At 35.5% G+C, this 20,588-nt stretch overlaps 1 protein-coding gene across 4 annotated transcripts in view; it reads left to right on the top strand.

The window, feature by feature from the left end:
* LOC136851575 (uncharacterized) overlaps positions 1-20,588 on the top strand; it is a 1,000,137-nt gene that overhangs the window by 760,460 nt on the left and 219,089 nt on the right. For 3 of the 4 annotated variants that reach the window (XM_067125846.1, XM_067125848.1, XM_067125845.1), the window contains 2 exons: positions 13,508-13,640; positions 16,966-17,038. In XM_067125846.1, the coding sequence (XP_066981947.1) occupies positions 13,508-13,640; positions 16,966-17,038 (206 nt within the window). Of the gene's footprint in view, positions 1-5,011; positions 5,088-9,288; positions 10,117-13,507; positions 13,641-16,965; positions 17,039-20,588 lie in introns of those variants that run through there. The other variant, XM_067125844.1, reaches the window with a different exon arrangement.

Below are 20,588 nucleotides of genomic sequence, written 5' to 3'. Positions count from 1 at the left end.
TATATATATATATATATATATATATATATATATATATATATATATATATATATATTATATATGTATATATGTATGTATATAAATATATATGTATATAATATATATATATACATGTATATATGTACATATATATATATATATATATATATATATATATATATATATATATATTATATATGTATATATTTATATACGTACATTATTTCAGTCCGTGATTTTTTAAAGATAAGATAAATCCAGTTGTACATTTGTGTTTGTTCCCACATTATATTTCCATTCTCAAAATTTTAAAGCAAAAAAAAATACTAGAGTAGTTGTGTTTTTGTACAGAATACTGGGCAGGTTATGAAACAAATTGGATCTAGTTTCTTGTTGGTTTAAAAAGAGAAGCGCATTTAGGGTACCGGATAATGAGTTGCTGATTTTATGAAGTGACATATTTTGTCATCATCCTCTTATTCATCCTCATCCTGATACTGGTTTGCTTTTTCGAGGCCCCCTGTTGGCCCATCAGCGGGCCCCTTATTTTTGTCAGTTACTGTCTTCAACGGGCCCCTTATATCCTCATCTTCATATTCGTTTGCTTTATCGAGGCTCTCCCGTTGGCCCATCAGCGGGTCCCTTATATTTGTCAGTTATTGTTTTCAGCGGGCCCCTTATATCCTCATCTTCATATTGGTTTGTCTTTTCGAGGCCCCCAGGTTAGCCCATTAGCGGGCCCCTTATTTTTGTCAGTCATTGTTTCCAAATGAGCTACTTCCCCAATGACTCGTCCGTACGGCTTATGCGAGATTGGGGAATTGCCAAGAAATATATTTCAATTTGAAATTGACGAATAGAATTCGCTGTCAGATGAAAAGGAAGTTGAGGGAACTTCAAGTTGGCGTCCCGGGCAGTTTCCCGAACTTCGAAGTTTACTGCTGGAGTGATGTGTCTTGTCAAGGAATTAGAACTTCCGCAAAAGAAATCATGGAAACTGAGAATAGAAAAGAAGAATTGTGAAGTCACATTCTTCTCGGCTTTCGGAATTGGAAGCTTAGGGAAGGCCATCGTGGTACTCATACGGTGAAATTGTACTGAAAACTTATTCATTTTGTATAATCCTACTGTACAGTATAATACATAATGTCCTTATGTTTAGTGGTAATGAACACCACGCTTACAGTTATTGTTGTCAGGCATAAGTTCCTAGAGTTAAGGTACTGTGCTTAGTTAGTATTTGGACTAAGGTCCAGTCTTCGGGACGGCACGTACTAACGTCCCTAGATCTGTCATTTCGACCGTCTCTTATATTACCGTCGTTTTTGACGGTATGGGTACTTTAGTAGGTTAATAAGATATCGTTGTGAAGTACTGGTGTATATGGTTATTAAAAGATCGTTATAGTAAAGCGGTATTTATATCATAGTTAAATCTTGCTCTTGTTTTCAGAGATACAAGATCACTACAAATTGTGAAGAAAAGTGCCACGGCTTTAATCTTGATTGAAGTGTCGTCGTGTCGGTTTTTTAGGTCTCGTCAGTGGCAGCCACTGTCGTCATTGTGTGTGTGTAAATGTTCTTTGCTGATAATGTCTCAAGAGTTCAGTAGCTATTGTTATATTATAACCGTATTAAAAATTCAGCGGCGTGTTTCTCTCTCCCTCCCCAGATTTCGTGCGAAGGCTTCCTTTAGGCCTTCGTCATGTTGCTTTTTTTTATGCTATTCATTAATCTGTATTTAAGTTTGTGCTATATGTAGTCGGTCACTCCTTTTGATCTATAAGAATCATAAAGTAGTTTTTGTGCTCATATCTTTATCACTAACTCCTAATTTTTTTTCTTAAAGACTGTATTATTGTGAAGGCATGACCCCGTGCAATTTCGGGAAAATAGCACAAATCATGTGTTGACTGATAGCGACTGAACAAATACTCGACCTAGATATTTCATAGTGAGCGTGTTTTACCTTCAGAGGTATTGTTGCAGTGTGTAGGTGTTATGCGGAATTATATTATCATGAACGTTCAAAAGAGACCAAAGTTTACGCCCTGAATATTTGTTCTCAAATGAGGGTCGAAACTCTGAGCAAGATCAGGTAGGTAGGGTTCAACGGCTACATTGGAAATATCAAAGGGAAAGGCAGAGACAGAAAACAGCGCAACTTTGAACCCCAGAAAGGACGTTGCTAAGTACCGTATACAGTGTGCCGCCTATGGTTCACTATAAGTGGTACTCCCTCACGAGGGTAAATATGGAAGGCCAGGTTTGGTAAATGAATCCATAGCTGCCCGAAACGCGGTAATATTGAACTGACGATTCATATGAACCGAAACCTCAGGTTAATTGGACAGGTGATGTCGTTTGAAAGGAGACACCTGATGCATAATTGCTAGATTGACAGCTACTCTGGAGGTTGGATGGGTTAGCAAGTGCGGCAGTGAACGGTCCTGTAAGGTGGTTTTATATAACAAAATTTGGGCAACCTTTCAAATTCAAAAGTACTCTTGTTATATCTGTTGTGAACTTGCATTAAGACAATAAATAAAGCACTTCAGTTGCTAACTAGGGTTTTAAATCTTTCGTTCTTCCTCGTACAGTAATATTTAGGAATGAAAGTTCACTTGTGAAAAAAAACCTTTTGGATGTTGCTATTGCTCTCTTTATTTATATTAGATTAAGAAATCAAATGTATAAGGTGGAATTGCTGAAGGTATTATAAATTTGAAATTATTTTCATCTGTAGAAGTTCTCAAAAACATCTTGGTCATCGTAGAGAGCGTCACAAAACTATGGTCGCAGACGCCGTCTAAAACATCCAACATCCCAGCCTCTGCTTGGCTTTGAAGCCCATGATCATGGTAATAGTTTAGGGTTGGTCACTGACGAGCACTGATGAGGAAGGAAGCCATAAAGCTATCTTTTGTTTCAGGATCAAACTTAGTCAAATGCAAATAAATTGAATATACAATGACAGTGCATCAGTTAGTATCATTACAGTTGTGAGTTCTGTCAGCTAAAGAAGATGGCAGCATTCATCCGTTCGGAAAGTTTACTCTTGGCAAGGGTTTACTGCAAGGAGTTCGGAGCGCAGTGAAAGTGAAATAAAATAGGGAAGGAAAAAGAGCAAACTCATTCACACACACCATTATAGAAACTGAATGATTGTTATAGCAATATGATAACAAGCATTAATGTTGGAATAGTGCAAAGTGTTGCTGTGTATTTTATGTACACTTTCAAGAATGGATATACATATGCAAGCTCTAATGCAGTGTATCTTAGGGAAGTAGCTGTGTAAATAAGTCAGAACTTGTCAGGGGTCATGCCTCTTGTTTCATTACTTCCATGTGGCATTTGCGCTTGAATATCTTGCGTTCCTTTAAATTCAGCGCGCGCGCGCGCACACACACACATATATAGTGTATATATATATTTGTGTGTGTATACGTATATGTATATTATCTGTATGTATGGATGTGTGTATATATACAGTATGTGTGTGTGTATACATATATGTTGTGTATACATATATATACATACTGTAAATACAGTATATATATATAATATATATATATATATATATATATATATATATATATATATATATATATATATATATATATATATGAATGCTTCCTTTAAACAATTCCGGTACTTGAGTAGATGATGATCGTTCGGTAGTCTTAAGCTCAATTAGACTGCATACCCAGGTGCTGTAGTCATTAATCGGTTCCAATTGACTAAAGGCCGGGGGAAGAACCCTTTTGCACTCGACTCGCTTGATGACTTTGTCGTATCCTTCAGACTGTTGTTGTCAGTTCTTTGTCCTGTCACTTCACTTATTTATTTGATTTACAGTTTATTCCAAGTCCAGTGATGCCGGGAGAGGAATTCAATTGCTTGATGGATTAATTCTGCTCGTAACTGTAGTCTTGAAAACATGGGGGTTTGACGGTCCAAACTTTTTTTGTTTTTTGTCACTGTTGCTATTGAGTTTGCAACGCTCACTTTTGTTGGTACATTTTCAGGTGAGCTGGTATGTTTACACACACACAACACACACACACACACACACACACACACACACACACATATATATATATATATATATATATATATATATATATATATATATATATATATAACACACACACACACACACATTTACATATATATATATATATATATATATATATATATATATACACACACACACACATATATATATATATATATATATATATATATATATATATATATATATATATCAGAACAATTATGTTCTTCTTAAGAACTGCTTGCAGGCACTCATCCACTGCACGAGACGAGCACCGTTCCAGCGATTTCCTAATACCCCGCGTAATCATGTTATTCATTCTTCGTGTAATCTTTTAATATGCATAAGGGGGAGAGTTAATTGCCAACTCGTCGATATCTATTAAGTTCCATTCGCTCTCGTTTATACCCATAACTGCTCCTTGGGAGACGGGTTTAATGACTCACTGAAGAGGGCACGATGTATCTGGAGGAGACCACATATGACTTGGAATTAATTTTTGGATGTTCTCCATTTGCGGTCGGTGATAATAACACTTTTATGGGCATCAACATTTGGCACTCTCCCCCATCTCCACCCCCTTCCTTTCTTCCCCCCCCTCTCTCTCTCTCTCTCTCTCTCTCTCTCTCTCTCTCTCTCTCTCTCTCTCTCTCTCTTCTTCTTCAACACTTGACTATTATTTCTACCCCTCCTACATTCCCCCTATCTCCCTTCTACCCAAAAGGGATTGCGGCGTCCGCTTAGGATTCGTGTGTTTTGTGCCCAGATTTATATTATCAAATAAAATAATTTCTTTTAATGTTATACAGCTTTTGTTATGTTTTCATAAGATGCGTTGTGTTTTGGTTAGTGTGTTCTTATCATTTCTTTTTACGAGGGCAAGATCAGCCTCAGAACGCTGTAGGTGCGTTTTTGTTTTACGAAGTCGAAGTCCAGTGCGGAAGAATCGGAGGCGGTGTCGGCTTCCTCTCGCTCGCTGTCATATCTTAGTAGTGGTACCAAGGCACCTCTTCGGTGCCATTGTTGACGCTTAACCGGTGATAGTGCCTGTGTGTGATTTGTGTTCTGTGTGTGTGTGTTTTTTTTCGTGTAAGTCGGTTCTGATGCAAAAGTGTCGGTCGAAAATTTCAAAGTTTCACTGGAATATTTTCGAGAAATGAAAAAAAAAAAAAGATTTTCGGTGAAAATATTGCTGTAATGTTGTTGACTTTTTTTTGGCCGGAAATGTGCGAATTATTTCAGCAAGTTATGTTAAATTATTGTATTAGCATTTAAAAGCAAGTGCCATCATAAATAAAAATTTAATTTTCCTCTGTGAAGTTACTGTGTAGTGAATTATTATCCACAGATTGTGAACTGGTGGATTTGGTGTTCTGCTGTATCCTTATCATGATGTTGTAACTTGGAAATTTTTTTCATTTTGTAAGAGAGAGAGAGAGAGAGAGAGAGAGAGAGAGAGAGAGAGAGAGAGAGAGAGAGAGAGAGAGAGAGAGAGAGAGAGAGAGAGAGAGAGAGAGAGAGAGATTTTGGAACCTTGAGTATTTTAATTAATGTGTAATAGTCGGATTATTCTGCATATATAGGCTTCGTAGTTTCTGTTTTTGAAATATGAATATTATTTTTTTTCGTCTTCGGATTTTTGTAGTATATCATTCCTTAATTTCCACGCTTATGTAGTCCATTCGAATCGATAATAGCTACCAAAACTGCTCTTGGAGACAATGGAAATTTAAAGTCATTATTTGGCAAAAAGAAGCAATTCTAAGAAAAAAGTACGAACATTTATCAGGCATCATTTTCCGAAGAAATACGGAAAAATTATGAAACCTCCAGTGGAATTTCACTGAATGAAAAGCCTGGCTTAGCGTAGGAAATAAAAAAAGGAATTTGCGTCTGAAAACCAAAAAGCGAAGCAAAACTTATGTTCTCAAGGTTGCAACGGAAAAGTTTAATGGATTTCATCAGGATTTAAAAGACGGTCGGTGAAAGTCCGGGAATTATTCATCGGGTGGCGGGAACCATCGACCGGGAACCGCTCTGTTCGATATCGGAGGAAAAAAAAAGTTGTGAGGAAAGGAAAAGTATAGAAAAAAAATTTGATCGCCTTGATGTAATCGAGTTGTACGTTATCATTTTTAGTTTCACACATTAGTTGTGGTAAAATCATCTCAAAGTGTGGTCCATTACTCTTTCCTCCATTGGTAAGGAGCATTTTTATGCTTCTGGTGTAATTAACTAGTTTATAAGTTTTTTTTTTTAATTCTTATTCATCATTTGGGTTGACATCATTCGATGATAATTTGCTTCTGAGATTCGGGCAGTCATAAGGATTGAATCTTTTACTTTTATCTTAGATTTACTTTTTCCCTGTATATGGTTATCTTGTGTAAGTGACAATTTTATTTTAATTTATTCGTGTAGTAGTAGTAGTAGTAGTAGTAGTAGTAGTAGTAGTAGTAGTAGTAGTAGTAGTAGTAGTAGTATGGAAATTAACATTTTCAAGAATTTAAGAACTAGTTTTGACCTCCTTAGAGCTTTAAGAGCTATCCTTTAGAGTTTGATCATTATAATATATTGCATTTCCTGATTACCTCAATGTTTTTTTTGCTTAGTAATATGTAGCATTACAATGCGATATACATGGCGGTATATATAGTATATCTTCCTAAGATAAGATCGAATGATCATTTATTTTGTAAGTCAGATTTTAAAATGTGTAAGATCTGTTGAAAAACTCAGCCCCTTGAAAATGTTATTGGAAATAAGATAAAGTTGCTTCTTTCAAGTCACAGTCGTATGTAGGTATGAAGTATGTTAGTAAAGAAGTAAATGGATTCTTGTGTGTTTAAACATAGATACATAAACCTTTATGTAGACACATTGATAATAGTATATAGTAGGTAATTATATATTCGCTTGTTCTTTTAATCTCATGTCTGTTTAAAGTCACATATGAATGTGGTGGTTATTGTATACATCAAAAGGCAGACTTTGGAGAGGGCCTGTCTAATCCGGACGCGTGCATCCGCCGTAAGATATCTCAATTCGATTGATGTTTACTCAGCATAACGAATGTCGTTTGTCCTTGATGACCTAAAGCAGCTGTGACCTGTTGAAAGTCAAATGGCTCATCGGTACCAGTTGTCCAAACACGATGCTCAGGCGTCTTGGAATAGATAGGGGGGAATTCAAGTTGCATCGTGTATCTTAATGTCGACTCTTCATGTTTGGTTGGAATTCTTTTTTATTTTGGGGTTATTTCGTTTAATAACTGTTGCAGTTTTGTAGTTACATTATTGTCTGTGGTATCTTGTAACATGAAATGATGGTTTTATCGGAGGTTTCCATTGAATACTGAAGCAGAAAATTAGTACCTGAAATACATTTTTGCTCATATGACAAGGAGCTTTGAATGTCCAATTCACAAGAATACTGAACTTTTTTTTTATATTAAAGCTCTTTCTTTAAACACATAATTGGTTATGCCATTCCCAGTAGCATCGATAGCAGCCATCATATTATTCAGTACTCAGATGTGGATCACAAAAATGTTTAGAAGATATTTATTATACTAAACGCTGGAATACTCTTGGTAAACAGTTGTTTTATAAGGAGCTGCTATTTGTATCAAAATGACTAAGAATAAAACTATTTTTTTCGTCTTTTAATTAAAAGTAGAATCCAGTTTTACCATGATAGGCACGAAGTTATAGCTGAATTGTTTTCAGGAAAGCAAAAGGACCACTGTTTGTAATGTTCGAATGATAGATTTGTTTTTTATAGTAGAGTGAAGAGCACGCTAAAGTCCTATTCTAGCCTAACTCCCAAGAACACAAGAAAAAGGAAAATGAAGTGAAAGGGTGGGACATATCCACGAAGGAAGTAATAGAGTTGCCTTTGCAGTGAAGAAAAGTGGCTATCTTAATACGCTAAAAAAGAGAATCTTTTCGTGTTTGATAACATATGTTAAAAAGAAGGAAGGGAATATTTACATGAGTTGAAGGAAGCACAGCAAACATAGTCATCTTTACGCAAGTCGAAGTGGAACATTATTTAACCAGCCCCGTTTATATGCTACCGACTCCCTTGCAAACGCCCCCTCCCCTAACCCCCTCCCCTCCCACCCAACCACCCCTCCTCTTCTGGCATTGTTTACAGCCCTTGAACACCTGATATTTTCCTTGACTAGGGTAAATAAAACCAGTTGAAGTAACCTCTTTAGGCAGCCAGTTCCTGTTCATGGTGAATGTTTAGAATGTGTACCAGACTTTTTCTCGGGTGTTTTCAACATGAAATTGATTTAATATCTGTGTTTCTTCGGATAAATATTAAAAAGCTTTCCTGCCCTCACCTGGATTCTTTCTTTGAGCGGAAAATTCCTCTTATATCGTTCGAATAATTTCAGCCGTATTTTTTACTGCTTTCCCTTCCTTCAAGTATTCAGAATCTTTGACGGACGCCTCGTGACACCGGTCAGGACACTATTTTTCTACGGTTACTCTGTGGAAGTCAGTAATCCTTTGGTTACATTTTGGAATTCACTTCCTGCTTCTGTTTATTCTGACTCCTGTAACCTTTCTTTTAAGGCGCACAAAGGTCCATCACTTCCATTGCGGTTAAGCCCACTTGCTACGACATTTTCCATTATTTTATATTTGTGTCTGGGTTTAGAAGTGGGAATTTGATTGTCCACCCTTTGGCTTTTTACTCTTAAAAACTGTTTAGGGATCTAACTATTATCTTGGGATATATAAGCATATGTAAATCACTTCATACCTGAAGCTCGCGCTGTTACTAAACATAGCTGTGAAATGTAACTGTTTTTATGCTTGCCTCCTCTAGGTAAAGTAGGTTCTTAATTGTAGATATATTTAATGAAATGGTTTTATTAAAAAGCGTCTTCCTTTACAAGTCAACGTTCAGTTTAACTGTGTTTTTTACAGCATGATTACCCTACTCATTTGTTGTTCATGTAAGGGTGTAGTGTATTGCCATCCTACTTGAAAGTGGCTACATAGCATCTCTCTAATTTTATTCAGTAAATTATTATTATTATTATTATTATTATTATTATTATTATTATTATTATTATTATTATTATAGTTGTTGTTGTTGTTGTTGTTGATTTTCTGTCATTACATGTAAATGACAGTTTGAGAGAGAGAGAGAGAGAGAGAGAGAGAGAGAGAGAGAGAGAGAGAGAGAGACTGACATGTATCCTTCCATAATCAATTTTTGTGGCCTTCTTAGAAATGAGTAATTTGTATCCGTAAGCGAAGAACGTTGTGCAGATGGAGAAATTCCGCAAGAAGCTGTTCAAATCCCGGAAGCAGAAGCGCAAGAAATCCACGGACTCAGAGGACGTGGACTTGGTCGTTGCCAAGCAGTACACCTTCGATCCGGAAGAAGAAGAAAATGCCAAAGGGGAAGGGAAAGCCAAAGGTAGTAACAGGAGACCTTCTTTGAAAAGAAGGACCTCCGACGGGGAACTATATTCCTACAGGAATAAAGACCCCTCGAGGAAAACTCCCATCCACGAGTCGTTGTCCGTGCATAGCCTGAACGAACGGAGACCGAAGACCGTCTACGGGACGGGCCGTACGACCCATACTCTAGACAGGCACAGGAAGATCTCTGACGCTACGATCTACAGCGTTGGGGCCGAACCTAGCCGTCGCCTAAGCGACATTCCCGGTTGGGATTACGGCTTTCTGAGGAGGAAGAGTAAGTCCTCTCGGTCGTGTTTCTCCTGGAGGGGGTCACTGGAATCGAGCAATCCTCCGGAGGAGGCCTGGAGAGGCTCTATTGACGGGAGAGTGCGTATCTTGGTGGATGATCAAGCGGGAGGCACTTTATACGATAGTAAAGAGGGCTCCGATTCCGAGGCTACTCCGACGGACACCGAAGATGACGATTCCAGGAGAGAGTTCGATGATGCAGACGACATCACTCCCACCGATTCCAGCGAAGTCCTCTTCGCCAGCGACTACAAGTTCGGGACAGTGCGGCGAAGGGCTTCAAGAGGGCGTATGCTCGTATGTGTGTGTAGTAGGCCCGGTAGGAGGTACACAGTTGAAGGTAGAGTATATCGCCGTATATCATCCAGTTAATTATCGATTTAATTTTTTTTTTAGGAAATACAACAATTATATATATATATATATATATATATATATATATATATATATATATATATATATATATATATATATATATATATATATATATATATATATATACACATTATATATATATGTATACATGTTTGTCTCTATGAATGTATGTATGTCTTTATGCATATGCAAATATGTATATTTAAGTAATTGTATGCATAAACACTTATGTAAGTTCTGTCATACGAACCCAATTGTTATTGATTGGTGGGTTGCGTATACTTCCTAAGCCAGAGATATTCTTGAATTCAACTAAAAAGGCCTAGGAGACGCTACTTCACAAGAGATCTGGCTCGCTCTTGTATACGTACAGGTTTATATGGGCTCGAGGGTAGCAATGCGAAAGAAAATAGAATCATGAATGCCGTCATCATCATTTTCATAATATCCTTATTAAACTAAATATTTGGAGAGGCATAATTTCAATGGAGTTTCAAAATACTCTATTCTATTTGCTTGACGTTATGATTTTCGGGTCTGTTTAAGAATGCTGGGAATATATTTCTTCTCTTTGTGTTTTTGATGATTGTTTTGTTGTTACCGATGTTTTTGTGTGAATGGTGTTTTGTTATAAAAGGTAAGGTTTTACTGTTGATGACATTATTATTATTATTATTATTATTATTATTATTATTATTATTATTATTATTATTATTATTATTATTATTATTATTATTTATAAAACCTTAGAATCGCATGAGTCACTAAAATGTTGAAGAAATCCATTGAGATTTCAGTGTAGATGTATATTAAAATATATAAAGATACATATACAAAACGAGAGCTTTCGAGAACCTGCTTGATTCTCATTGATAAGGAGAATCGAGCAGGTTCTCGAAAGCTCTTGTTTTATTGGTATCTTTATATTTTTTAATATATATTTACGCTGAATCATTGTGGCTTTCTTCACCATTATTATTATTATTATTATTATTATTATTATTATTATTATTATTATTATTATTATTATTGTTGTTGTTGTTGTTATTGATATTCTTGTGCTCTTGTCACTAGCACTGTTGTTACTATTATTATTATTATTATTATTATTATTATTATTATTATTATTATTATTTATGGATTTGTTGTTATTGATGTTCTTGTACTGTTGTCACTAGCACTGTTATTATTATTATTATTATTATTATTATTATTATTATTATTATTATTATTATTATTATTTATGGTTTTGTTGTTATTGATGTTCTTGTACTGTTGTCACTAGCACTGTTATTATTATTATTATTATTATTATTATTATTATTATTATTATTATTATTATTATTGGTTTTGTTGTTATTGATGTTCTTGTACTGTTGTCACTAGCACTGTTATTATTATTATTATTATTATTATTACTTTACCCAAGTCCCAGTGACCACAACTTGACCACTTCAGCAAAAAAGGGCAGTTGAGGTTGAATCAGACCTCCTTGTCGGATTACTCATGTCCCTTGGCCTGCGTTTCGTAATGGGAGTTTCGTGCTACTTCGGGATGGACGGTTCCGTCAAGAAAATTGACGTGGACCAGCAGACTGCTGTGATTACCTGCTTGTTGTTGGGAGGCGAGAGTGGGCAGGAGAGAAGGGGAGGGAGGGAAGGGAGTGTGAGGGAGGGGGTTATTTTGGTTGAGGGGAAGAACAGTTATGGCACCAGGAACTGAATTTATTACTTTCAACATTATATATTTTAAGTCTTGTTTTTATTGACGGCGCTTTTTCGTATGTAATTACTCATTTGTGTATGTATACACATTATGCCTGATATAAGTAGTTTTATACATCCATACATACATAATTATAACTGGAGAGTCAAGGTAGTATTAACACTCACGACAGTTTCCACTTTCACCTTTGCTCCGCTAAAATTATCACACAGTAAGTTTCCGTGATTGTGCAATTCTTTTACTGTGGTCTTGTTAAAACCTTACGGTCTTTTGAAGTACTTTTTTATGTAACAATTTATATTAGTGTATGCTTCATTAAATATAAATAGCTTAAGAAAATTTTTATATATATATATATATATATATATATATATATATATATATATATATATATATATATATATATATATATATATATACAATATTTATCGTTTATATGTTTATTTAAATCTTTTTACCATGTGTTCATAGATAAAGGTGAAGAAACATTTTTTTGAAGTAACGATGAAACTTTCCCGAAATGTTGATCGTTACATCCGTCAGTTTTCTGTGTTTTACAAGTAATTTTTCACAATTTTGTTACGTATTTTAATACATGAAACACAGTTTTTTACTTATTAAATTAATGACAAACGAAATAAACAACAAAAATATTTTACTTTTTCTCATTTGTTTAAAAACCATATTTGATACCAGATACTATTTTACAGTAATTACTGTTTCGTTTTGTGTGATATTATGATTTATTTGTTTATATTTCGCAGTATATTGTTATTTTAAACGTGAAGTTGTGGTAAATTCGTAGTTTACCCTGGTACGGGTTGGAGCGAGGCGAGTTTTCTTTCGTTGTAAACAAGTTACAGTATTTTTGGGATGACTCAACTATATTTTCTCACCCTGGCCCCTACCGTTTTCTTTGTGGTAAAAGTAATTGAACAAAGAGCCTTGTCGTCTTTTTTTTCCGTTTTCATATTTGTATTGCATTGTTATTATATTAATTTATTCGTAATAGCCCGCATTGTAACTTGCAGAATGTTGGAAGTGGTGCTTGCGCTGATTACGTTGTCACATATTCTCAATTTCGTTCTCGTAGTAAGAAAGATAGAGAGACTGAAGACTTTTTAAATATTGTTTTAACGATTGTGTATTTGGAATGCTAACGTTAAAATTTTGCATTATGTTTCCCAAGTGAATTTGTAGATTAAATACTTTAGCCTCTGGCGTCACATTTAATTTTTTTTTTTTTTTTTTTTTTTTTGCCAAAGGAAGTCATTGTTATAAAACACTGGAGAGTCCTGTTGTTTTTGTATTGTGTTTTGCGTGCTTCACATCGCTTATGCTTCTGTTTTCTGTGTTGAGTAACATTTACCACCCTTATATCGATTATCCTCAATTTCTTCTCCTATTTTCTGTAAGTAGAAATATTTGCCATTTTCCTCTCCCATTCTCTGTATTAATATTTATGTCCTAAATTTTAAATATGTAGTAATATTTCCTCCTTATCCACTATATAGTGACATTAATGTCCTTTTCATTTTATGGTTAAATTTTTGCCCTTGTCACTGTATGGAACATTTCTGCCCCCACCACCGTATAGTAGCCTAACGTTTCGTTCTTCTTGTTCATTCCAGGTTTGGCGGCGCAACCAGCCGCGGCCAATGCCCTGTCGTTGCCTCACATTCACCAACTATCGGATTATGATGAGGACAACACCAACAACGATTCCCCCACAGAGAACGACCCTGAACAAGAAGTTAAGCCCACGTGAGTATCCCGCAGAAGGTGTGAGGAAGGGGCATGTTGCAAGGTCTTCGGTGATTGGAGATTATAACTCATTAAGAAGTGAAGATGAGAACGAGTCTGTGAAAGGAAATTGGAATGAATCATTGCACTGAAGAATGGGAGAGAGAGTTTGTGAAAGGGAATGAAAATGGGCAATTATTAAGAGGAGAGAAAATTAAATTGAATCATTGTAGTAACGAGAGAGAAAATGCTTTAGTCTAAATGTATATTTTTTACCGAGATTACACCCTATAAAAGTATTGCAAGTAGACGTTTATAGCTTTTAGCCGAATTGCATTCCACTTTGATATTAAAGTGATATTAATAGTGTAAAGAACTCCCTCGCCAACGACTTCTCGCTGTAAAAATATTACTTGAGAGCATTTGGCTGCTTTCAGTATTATTACCACGATACGTAGTTAGTTCGTGTAAAGTGATTAAGGCAGTGAATACTTGCCTTGTAAGACTCTTAGTATACGCTTTACATTTTCTAGATATACTTGGTTCGATTTGTTATAAAATTGGCTTTGTTTCCTTATGGGTGTTGGATATTCTATTTACTTTTTGCTAGAGATGTTCTAGTCTTTTTACTACACAGGATGGGAAAATGACCGTTTCCGTAAGCGTTCTCTGCGAAATTATATTAGGCCACGTTGTTTTAATATTCATTAATTGTAAGGCAACATGGTTGTTTAAAAAAAGGGTTGGTTTTCTGGTGGTCCGCAAAAGCTTCTGAGCTACGAATATTTGTTACAAGTTTGCAAATAAGGGGACCAGATCCTCTCTCTCTCTCTCTCTCTCTCTCTCTCTCTCTCTCTCTCTCTCTCTCTCTCTCTCTCTCTCTCTCTTTTAACGTCATTATCAACGTTCTGAACTTTTTTTTCCATCATACAGTGTCTACTTGTGACATTAATTTCTGAATGCCATTTTGTTATAGCTTACAACATAAAGAAAATAAAATTATGTTTTTATGTGTTCGCCTTATTGCCAGAAATCATTAGAGCATCAGAATAGGAACGCAGTTCTGTTCATGTGTCTGCCTCCATTCAGACACCAGAGACCACAATTCTACGCGTGGCATCATCGCCCTCATAAAGTAGAAGAGGGAAGTTTATTGAGTCATTTTCCTTCATCTGCCGTCTCTTCTTCTCCCTCCTTCGTCAGCATTAGCATTCTGGAAGAGGGGCGTCACGTCTGAATGCAATGATGCCTTCATAAGAGGTCGCTGGAGGTCTCAATCAAGATGATTGCAGCCATCGTGCGCTCTGAATTCAATTGTCATGTAACCACTTTACATCTCATCTCTCTCTCTCTCTCTCTCTCTCTCTCTCTCTCTCTCACATGGTCCCCTTTTGGAATTTTCTTTATTATCGGCAGGGCAAGGACAATGTGTTAGTGTGTGATGTGTTACTGTGAAAGCTTGTTATGACTTAGTACATCTGTGAGGAGGGATTGGGATAATTGATATAGAGGTTTAAATGTAGAAAATCACGGATTTCATGTGAAAGATGCATTGTGGATAATGCTTACTTCGCAACATTATATGTCCGTGTAGAAATAAATGCTGTTGAGAGGTAAATGAAAGATGGTTAACGGGTACAGGTTACTGATGAATAAGTTGAAATGTGTGCTACTTAAAATAATAATATATATATATATATATATATATATATATATATATATATATATATAAATATATATATATATATATATATATATATATATATATATATATATATATATATATAAATATATATATATATATATATATATATATATATATATATATATATATATATATATATATATATATTATTATATATATATATATATATATATATATATATATATATATATATATATATATATATATATATATATATATATATATATATATATATATATATATATATATATAATAAAGTATGAGGTGCGTGTGTGTGTTCATCAAAGAAAATTCCTTTTCATTCATTTAGCAAAGGAAGTGAAATCTCACGTACAGGAGACGTAGTGATTATGAAGCATAATATTTACATTTCATTAAGTCTCTCGCAGCAGAGAGTTAGAAGGGTAATTTTTCCCTGTCAAAATTAGACACTGAATTGCCGAGTTTTTCCTCACTTGTAAAAAAAAAGTACAGCGTAGTTGTTGGAGCGTTATTTGTGTGTTTTTTTACTTATTACCTAATGATATAAGAATTAAATACGAAGTTATTAAATTAATAAGTACCCCTATCGTAATTGTGTTTTTCTTCCGATTTCTTTATGATTAAAATATAAGGTTCGAATATCTAAAGAGCACGATTGTAAAATTAAATAAAATCAGATACGAATGACTTTTTTTGCATAAATGCATTATAGGCTTTCCATTTGCTTTCTTTTCATTTCCACTAGGGAGAGAAATCCTCGTTTGAGAATGGAAATGCGATATTTGGATATGGAAAACTAATCTGGATTTATGATTATCTCCGCCTGGAGAGTGTATATTTTCTAAGTCCATTTAAGTTTTTGTCTGTCTGCCAGTTAGTCCTGTTTGGTAGCAAGCTTATGCAGAGAGTGACAAGTAGATTTTGACGAAAGTTTTCGCAGAGATGGGCCTCGTGATTGGCAACAAGGGATTGAATATTGGAAGAGACAGGGATGCAGATTTTTGGAGGGTGATCGATCTGCCTTGATGGAGGTTTGCACCTCTTAGTTTCTGAACGCACCTCTTAGTATATGTAAACGAAATATATAGTGATATATATATATGTATATATATATATATATATATATATATATATATATATATATATATATATATATATATATGTGTGTGTGTGTGTGTGTGTGTGTATTTTATAGTGTTCCAGATGTACCCATTTTTTTGAACGCGAAATGTGATACTTGGTGATTGCAAACTAATGGAGAGAAAGAGACAGTGGGTTTTGCATTTTAGTGCTATTGAGCGGGTGGGCAATAATATTTGAAGCGAATCTTTTTCAAATATTCGCTGAGCGTAAATGTGGTATGGATTTTCAGTTTGGAGATTCGCAGAATATTTTGTGTAGCGTGTGCGTAGCGTGTTTTGCAAAAGAAACAAATTTCTTTTTGTGTGGAAATTTCCCCTGACAGCTGCGTTAGTACTGTAGATATTGTTTTGATGATGTTGAAGAATAATTCTGGGAAATGATAATTGTAATTTTATTTTTCAGACAGCTTTGCTAGTAGGAGTAAATGTTTTTTTATTATTATTATTATTATTATTATTATTATTATTATTATTATTATTATTATTATTAATCTTGTACTTTTCATTTGTTTTTCAGGAACAAACGATCAGACAAAAGCAAGAAAACTAAATTAAAACGACGGAGAGCATATTACAGAACCCAGAAAGATGTAAGTATTTATCTCCCAGGTTTTTTTGTTTTTTTTTATCATAATAGCAAACGTGTTCAATTCAGACCGGTATGTCGTTTGAATTACAATTCAGTGAACTCAAGCAATACGAAAACCCGACGATAACTTCCCTCTTTTTCACGTGTTTGGGTTATTTAGGATTTTTAAAAATACCTGGAAAAAAATATTTATCGAAAGAGTGAATATCTAAAATGAAGGCGGTACATGCAAGTCTGCGCAGTAAATCTTGTGTATCCGTCAGGATTGAGATGTCTGGCGGGTATTTTCGAGTCCGTTTTATGATTTTCGCGTCGTGGAATTGCTGGAAAGATGTGCTTTTCGATTTTTGTTGCCGTTATTATGCGGTTTTCCTTTTTATCGAAAAATTTTTTATTTAACCTGAATGCAGATAGCACATGTTTTGTTTGTTAGTCTTTATTTATTAATTTTATTGTTTTAACTTCTTTTTTATACTTTTTATTTTCTGTTTTTATTGGAGGTTCGTTTTTATAACAAAGTGCAGTTTTTATGTAACCATTATTTTTATTTCTGTGTAACAACGATAGTCTTTAGGTAGTTAAACTCTACATTTAGACTTGGGCCACTCTTACCACTGTCCCTTACATAAGTGGGCAGAATGACGGTACCTTGGTTCGAAATTCGGCACGGATACGTAGCGTCTCTGTTAGAATTTATCATCTTCGACCATCTCTTATATTACCGTCATCTTTGACGGTGCAGTTACAGTAGCATTTATATGAAAGTTTATAACGGAGGAGAAAGAAGCTTTTGGTAAGTGTAAGAGTGTTTCGTATTTTCTCGAAATTCATTTTGCTTACTTCGGTTTTCAAAGTTTCGGGATATTGTAGCCTGCCTGAAGATAAGGTCTTGGTGTTAAAATAGTTTATAAGTCGTTTAAGTGAAGTTATTCATTCTTTATTTCAATCTTCCTTATCTTCCATCAATTTTCCAATTAATTTTTTCTGCTCAGGAAGTCCTGCCCCCTCTCTCTCTCTCTCTCTCTCTCTCTCTCTCTCTCTCTCTCTCTCTCTCTCTCTCTCTCTCTCTCTCTCTCTCTCTCATGGGAATGATACTGGGTACCGAAGAATCTAGGCGTAGTGAAAGGATCCCTTTGAAAGAGGACGAGGGCTTCCAAAAATTCTTAGAAATAAAAATTCCTTTGCATGTGAATAAAAAGCGTGGACTCCTACGTCGCCTAAAGGCGCCTGACTCAGTGAAAGTGGAATCAAAACAAACATATTTTTTGTTGAAATCAAGTAATCTCGGAATGCAATTCCAAGATTCTCTCTCTCTCTCTCTTTCTCTCTCTCTCTCCTCTTTCTTCCTTTTTGTTTGCTTATTCAGGCCTGAACTAGGAAAAGGCATTCAAGTTGCCTGTCCTATTAGCCTTCGCTCTTAAAATTATATGATTTTGATTGTCATTTTGAAAATAACACCTCAAAAATAATGACAGGCGGTAAACTGATACTCGAAGTTTGGAAGCAGGATATGCTTTGGAAGCAGGATATGCTAAGCGGGTTAAATGGCTTTTCAGAAACACTTGCAGAGTACTTTTTGTATTTAAAAGCACTGATAGACAATTAAGTGTGATTGTGAACGAAAAAAATTATTATATTGCGAATGCCTTGGTGGGAGTTTGTGGTTCCAAGAACGCTCTACTTAGTACAAGCGATCGAATCGTAGAGTGATCTCGACCTGCACAAGGCTGTGTCTACCCTATAGTTATTGGTGACGTCAGAAGTTGTTGTTTATTTACTCGAGATATTAAGCTAGGAGCAGAAAGGCGTACAATTTTTCAGTTACTTTTATACATACCATGAAGAGTTGTACAGAATGTTTACCGAAGCCTACTTAAATGATTATTTCTTTCATCTATTCCATCTCAGGATACAGAAATCTCTTCCCTCTCTCTTGTTCCGCATTATGTTTTCATTTCAGTTCAAGTGTCAAGACTAATTTACTAGAAAATACTTCCTAATTATTCTTCCTCTTACAAAACCCGAAATTGGCTGTTCTTCCTCATTGTAAATCGTCCCAACATAAATAAAAAAGGAGCTGACGAGAGAGACTTCTTTTAATGGTCGGTGCGTCTTGTTTATGGTTTGAAGATGAAAACGAGTGGGGCTGGATATGCAGATGAAGCAGTAATTCTTTTAGCAGCGGAAAAAGTAGAATTTTGTTTTGACGGGCAGTTTCCTTCGTCGTGCCTACTGTGAACTACTCTTGATGTTAGGTTGTAAGAAATCACAGTTTTGACAGGGGCTGAAACCTCACGAGTTGATTTTTATAGTGTTGAAACGCGTGTCCTTTTTCCAGGGCTGATCTAGAGCATATAACAAGATAAAAGGAAAGAATAGGCAGAACTGGTGGTAAACCGTAGAAAGGGCGATAATATACATAGATTTACTCTTAAACGTGAAAAATGCCATCTTCTGATGGAATTCCGTATCATCTTTAGTTCTGACGTTAATTTACTATCCGGTGGTGCTGTGAATTTTTCAGGAATTGTAATTATTTGATCATGATCTACTTTTTCCTTTTTTCCCTAGCCAACTTTTTATAATTATTAGATTAAAAAATTATTAATTTTCTCCTTTTCTTCCCTTCATAGTTATGATATCGAAAGAGAAATATTTTTCCTAATTGCATTTTCCAGGATTTTTGCATTAAAAAGATTGTGTGTGTGTGTGCGTGCGTGCGTGCGTGCGTGCAGTTTCTTCTATTTCCCTTTCCTTTGAGCCTCCAGCGACCTTTTGCCCAAAGAGATGTTGGGGTCCACTTTTAATTAACCGTTTGATCCGTCGTTTTCTTACATTCCGCAGAGGAGCAAACTGATGAAAGGTAATGACCGGGAATGAAGTGCTTAATTGGCTGTTAAAATCTTCGGTTATCCTTTTTTCTTCCTTTTTTATCGATGCCGAGGGACAGGAAGAGAAAAGGAGGTGGAGGGGTGTTGTTTGGGAGGGGGAAGGGGAAGGGGGTGGGGAGTGGACGGGTGCTGCCTTCATTTGCCTTCGCTTAAAGTGTATGTCTGTTGGTCTGATGCAAGATACCAAAGCGTTTTGTCTGCTTCAGAAGTCAGGAGAGATCTTTCACATTTTACCCTCTTTTTATTTCCAGAATAATCTCTCTCTCTCTCTCTCTCTCTCTCTCTCTCTCTCTCTCTCTCTCTCTCTCTCTCTCTCTCACACACACACACACACACACACACACACACACACACACACACACACACACACACACACACACACACACACACACACACTAATGCAGCATGTGTTTTCGAAGAAATATCTTTTACGCAGCTCATTTCCAGAAATATTAGTCTCTCTCTCCCTCATTTCCAGAAATATTAGTCTCTCTCTCCCACATTTCCAGAAGTATTAGTCTCTCTCTCTCTCTCCCACATTTCCAGAAGTATTAGTCTCTCTCTCTCTCTCTCTCTCTCTCTCTCTGGGGGATGATTCACCTGTAATTACCTCTTTTCTCGTCATCTTCAGATCTGTGTTGACTTAACTTCTCATTGCCT

The sequence above is a fragment of the Macrobrachium rosenbergii genome, chromosome 23, assembly GCF_040412425.1.
Source record: "Macrobrachium rosenbergii isolate ZJJX-2024 chromosome 23, ASM4041242v1, whole genome shotgun sequence".
NCBI lineage: Eukaryota > Metazoa > Arthropoda > Malacostraca > Decapoda > Palaemonidae > Macrobrachium > Macrobrachium rosenbergii.
The sequence above is the reverse complement of the archived record's forward strand: the minus strand, read 5'-3'. Positions and strand labels throughout refer to the sequence as shown.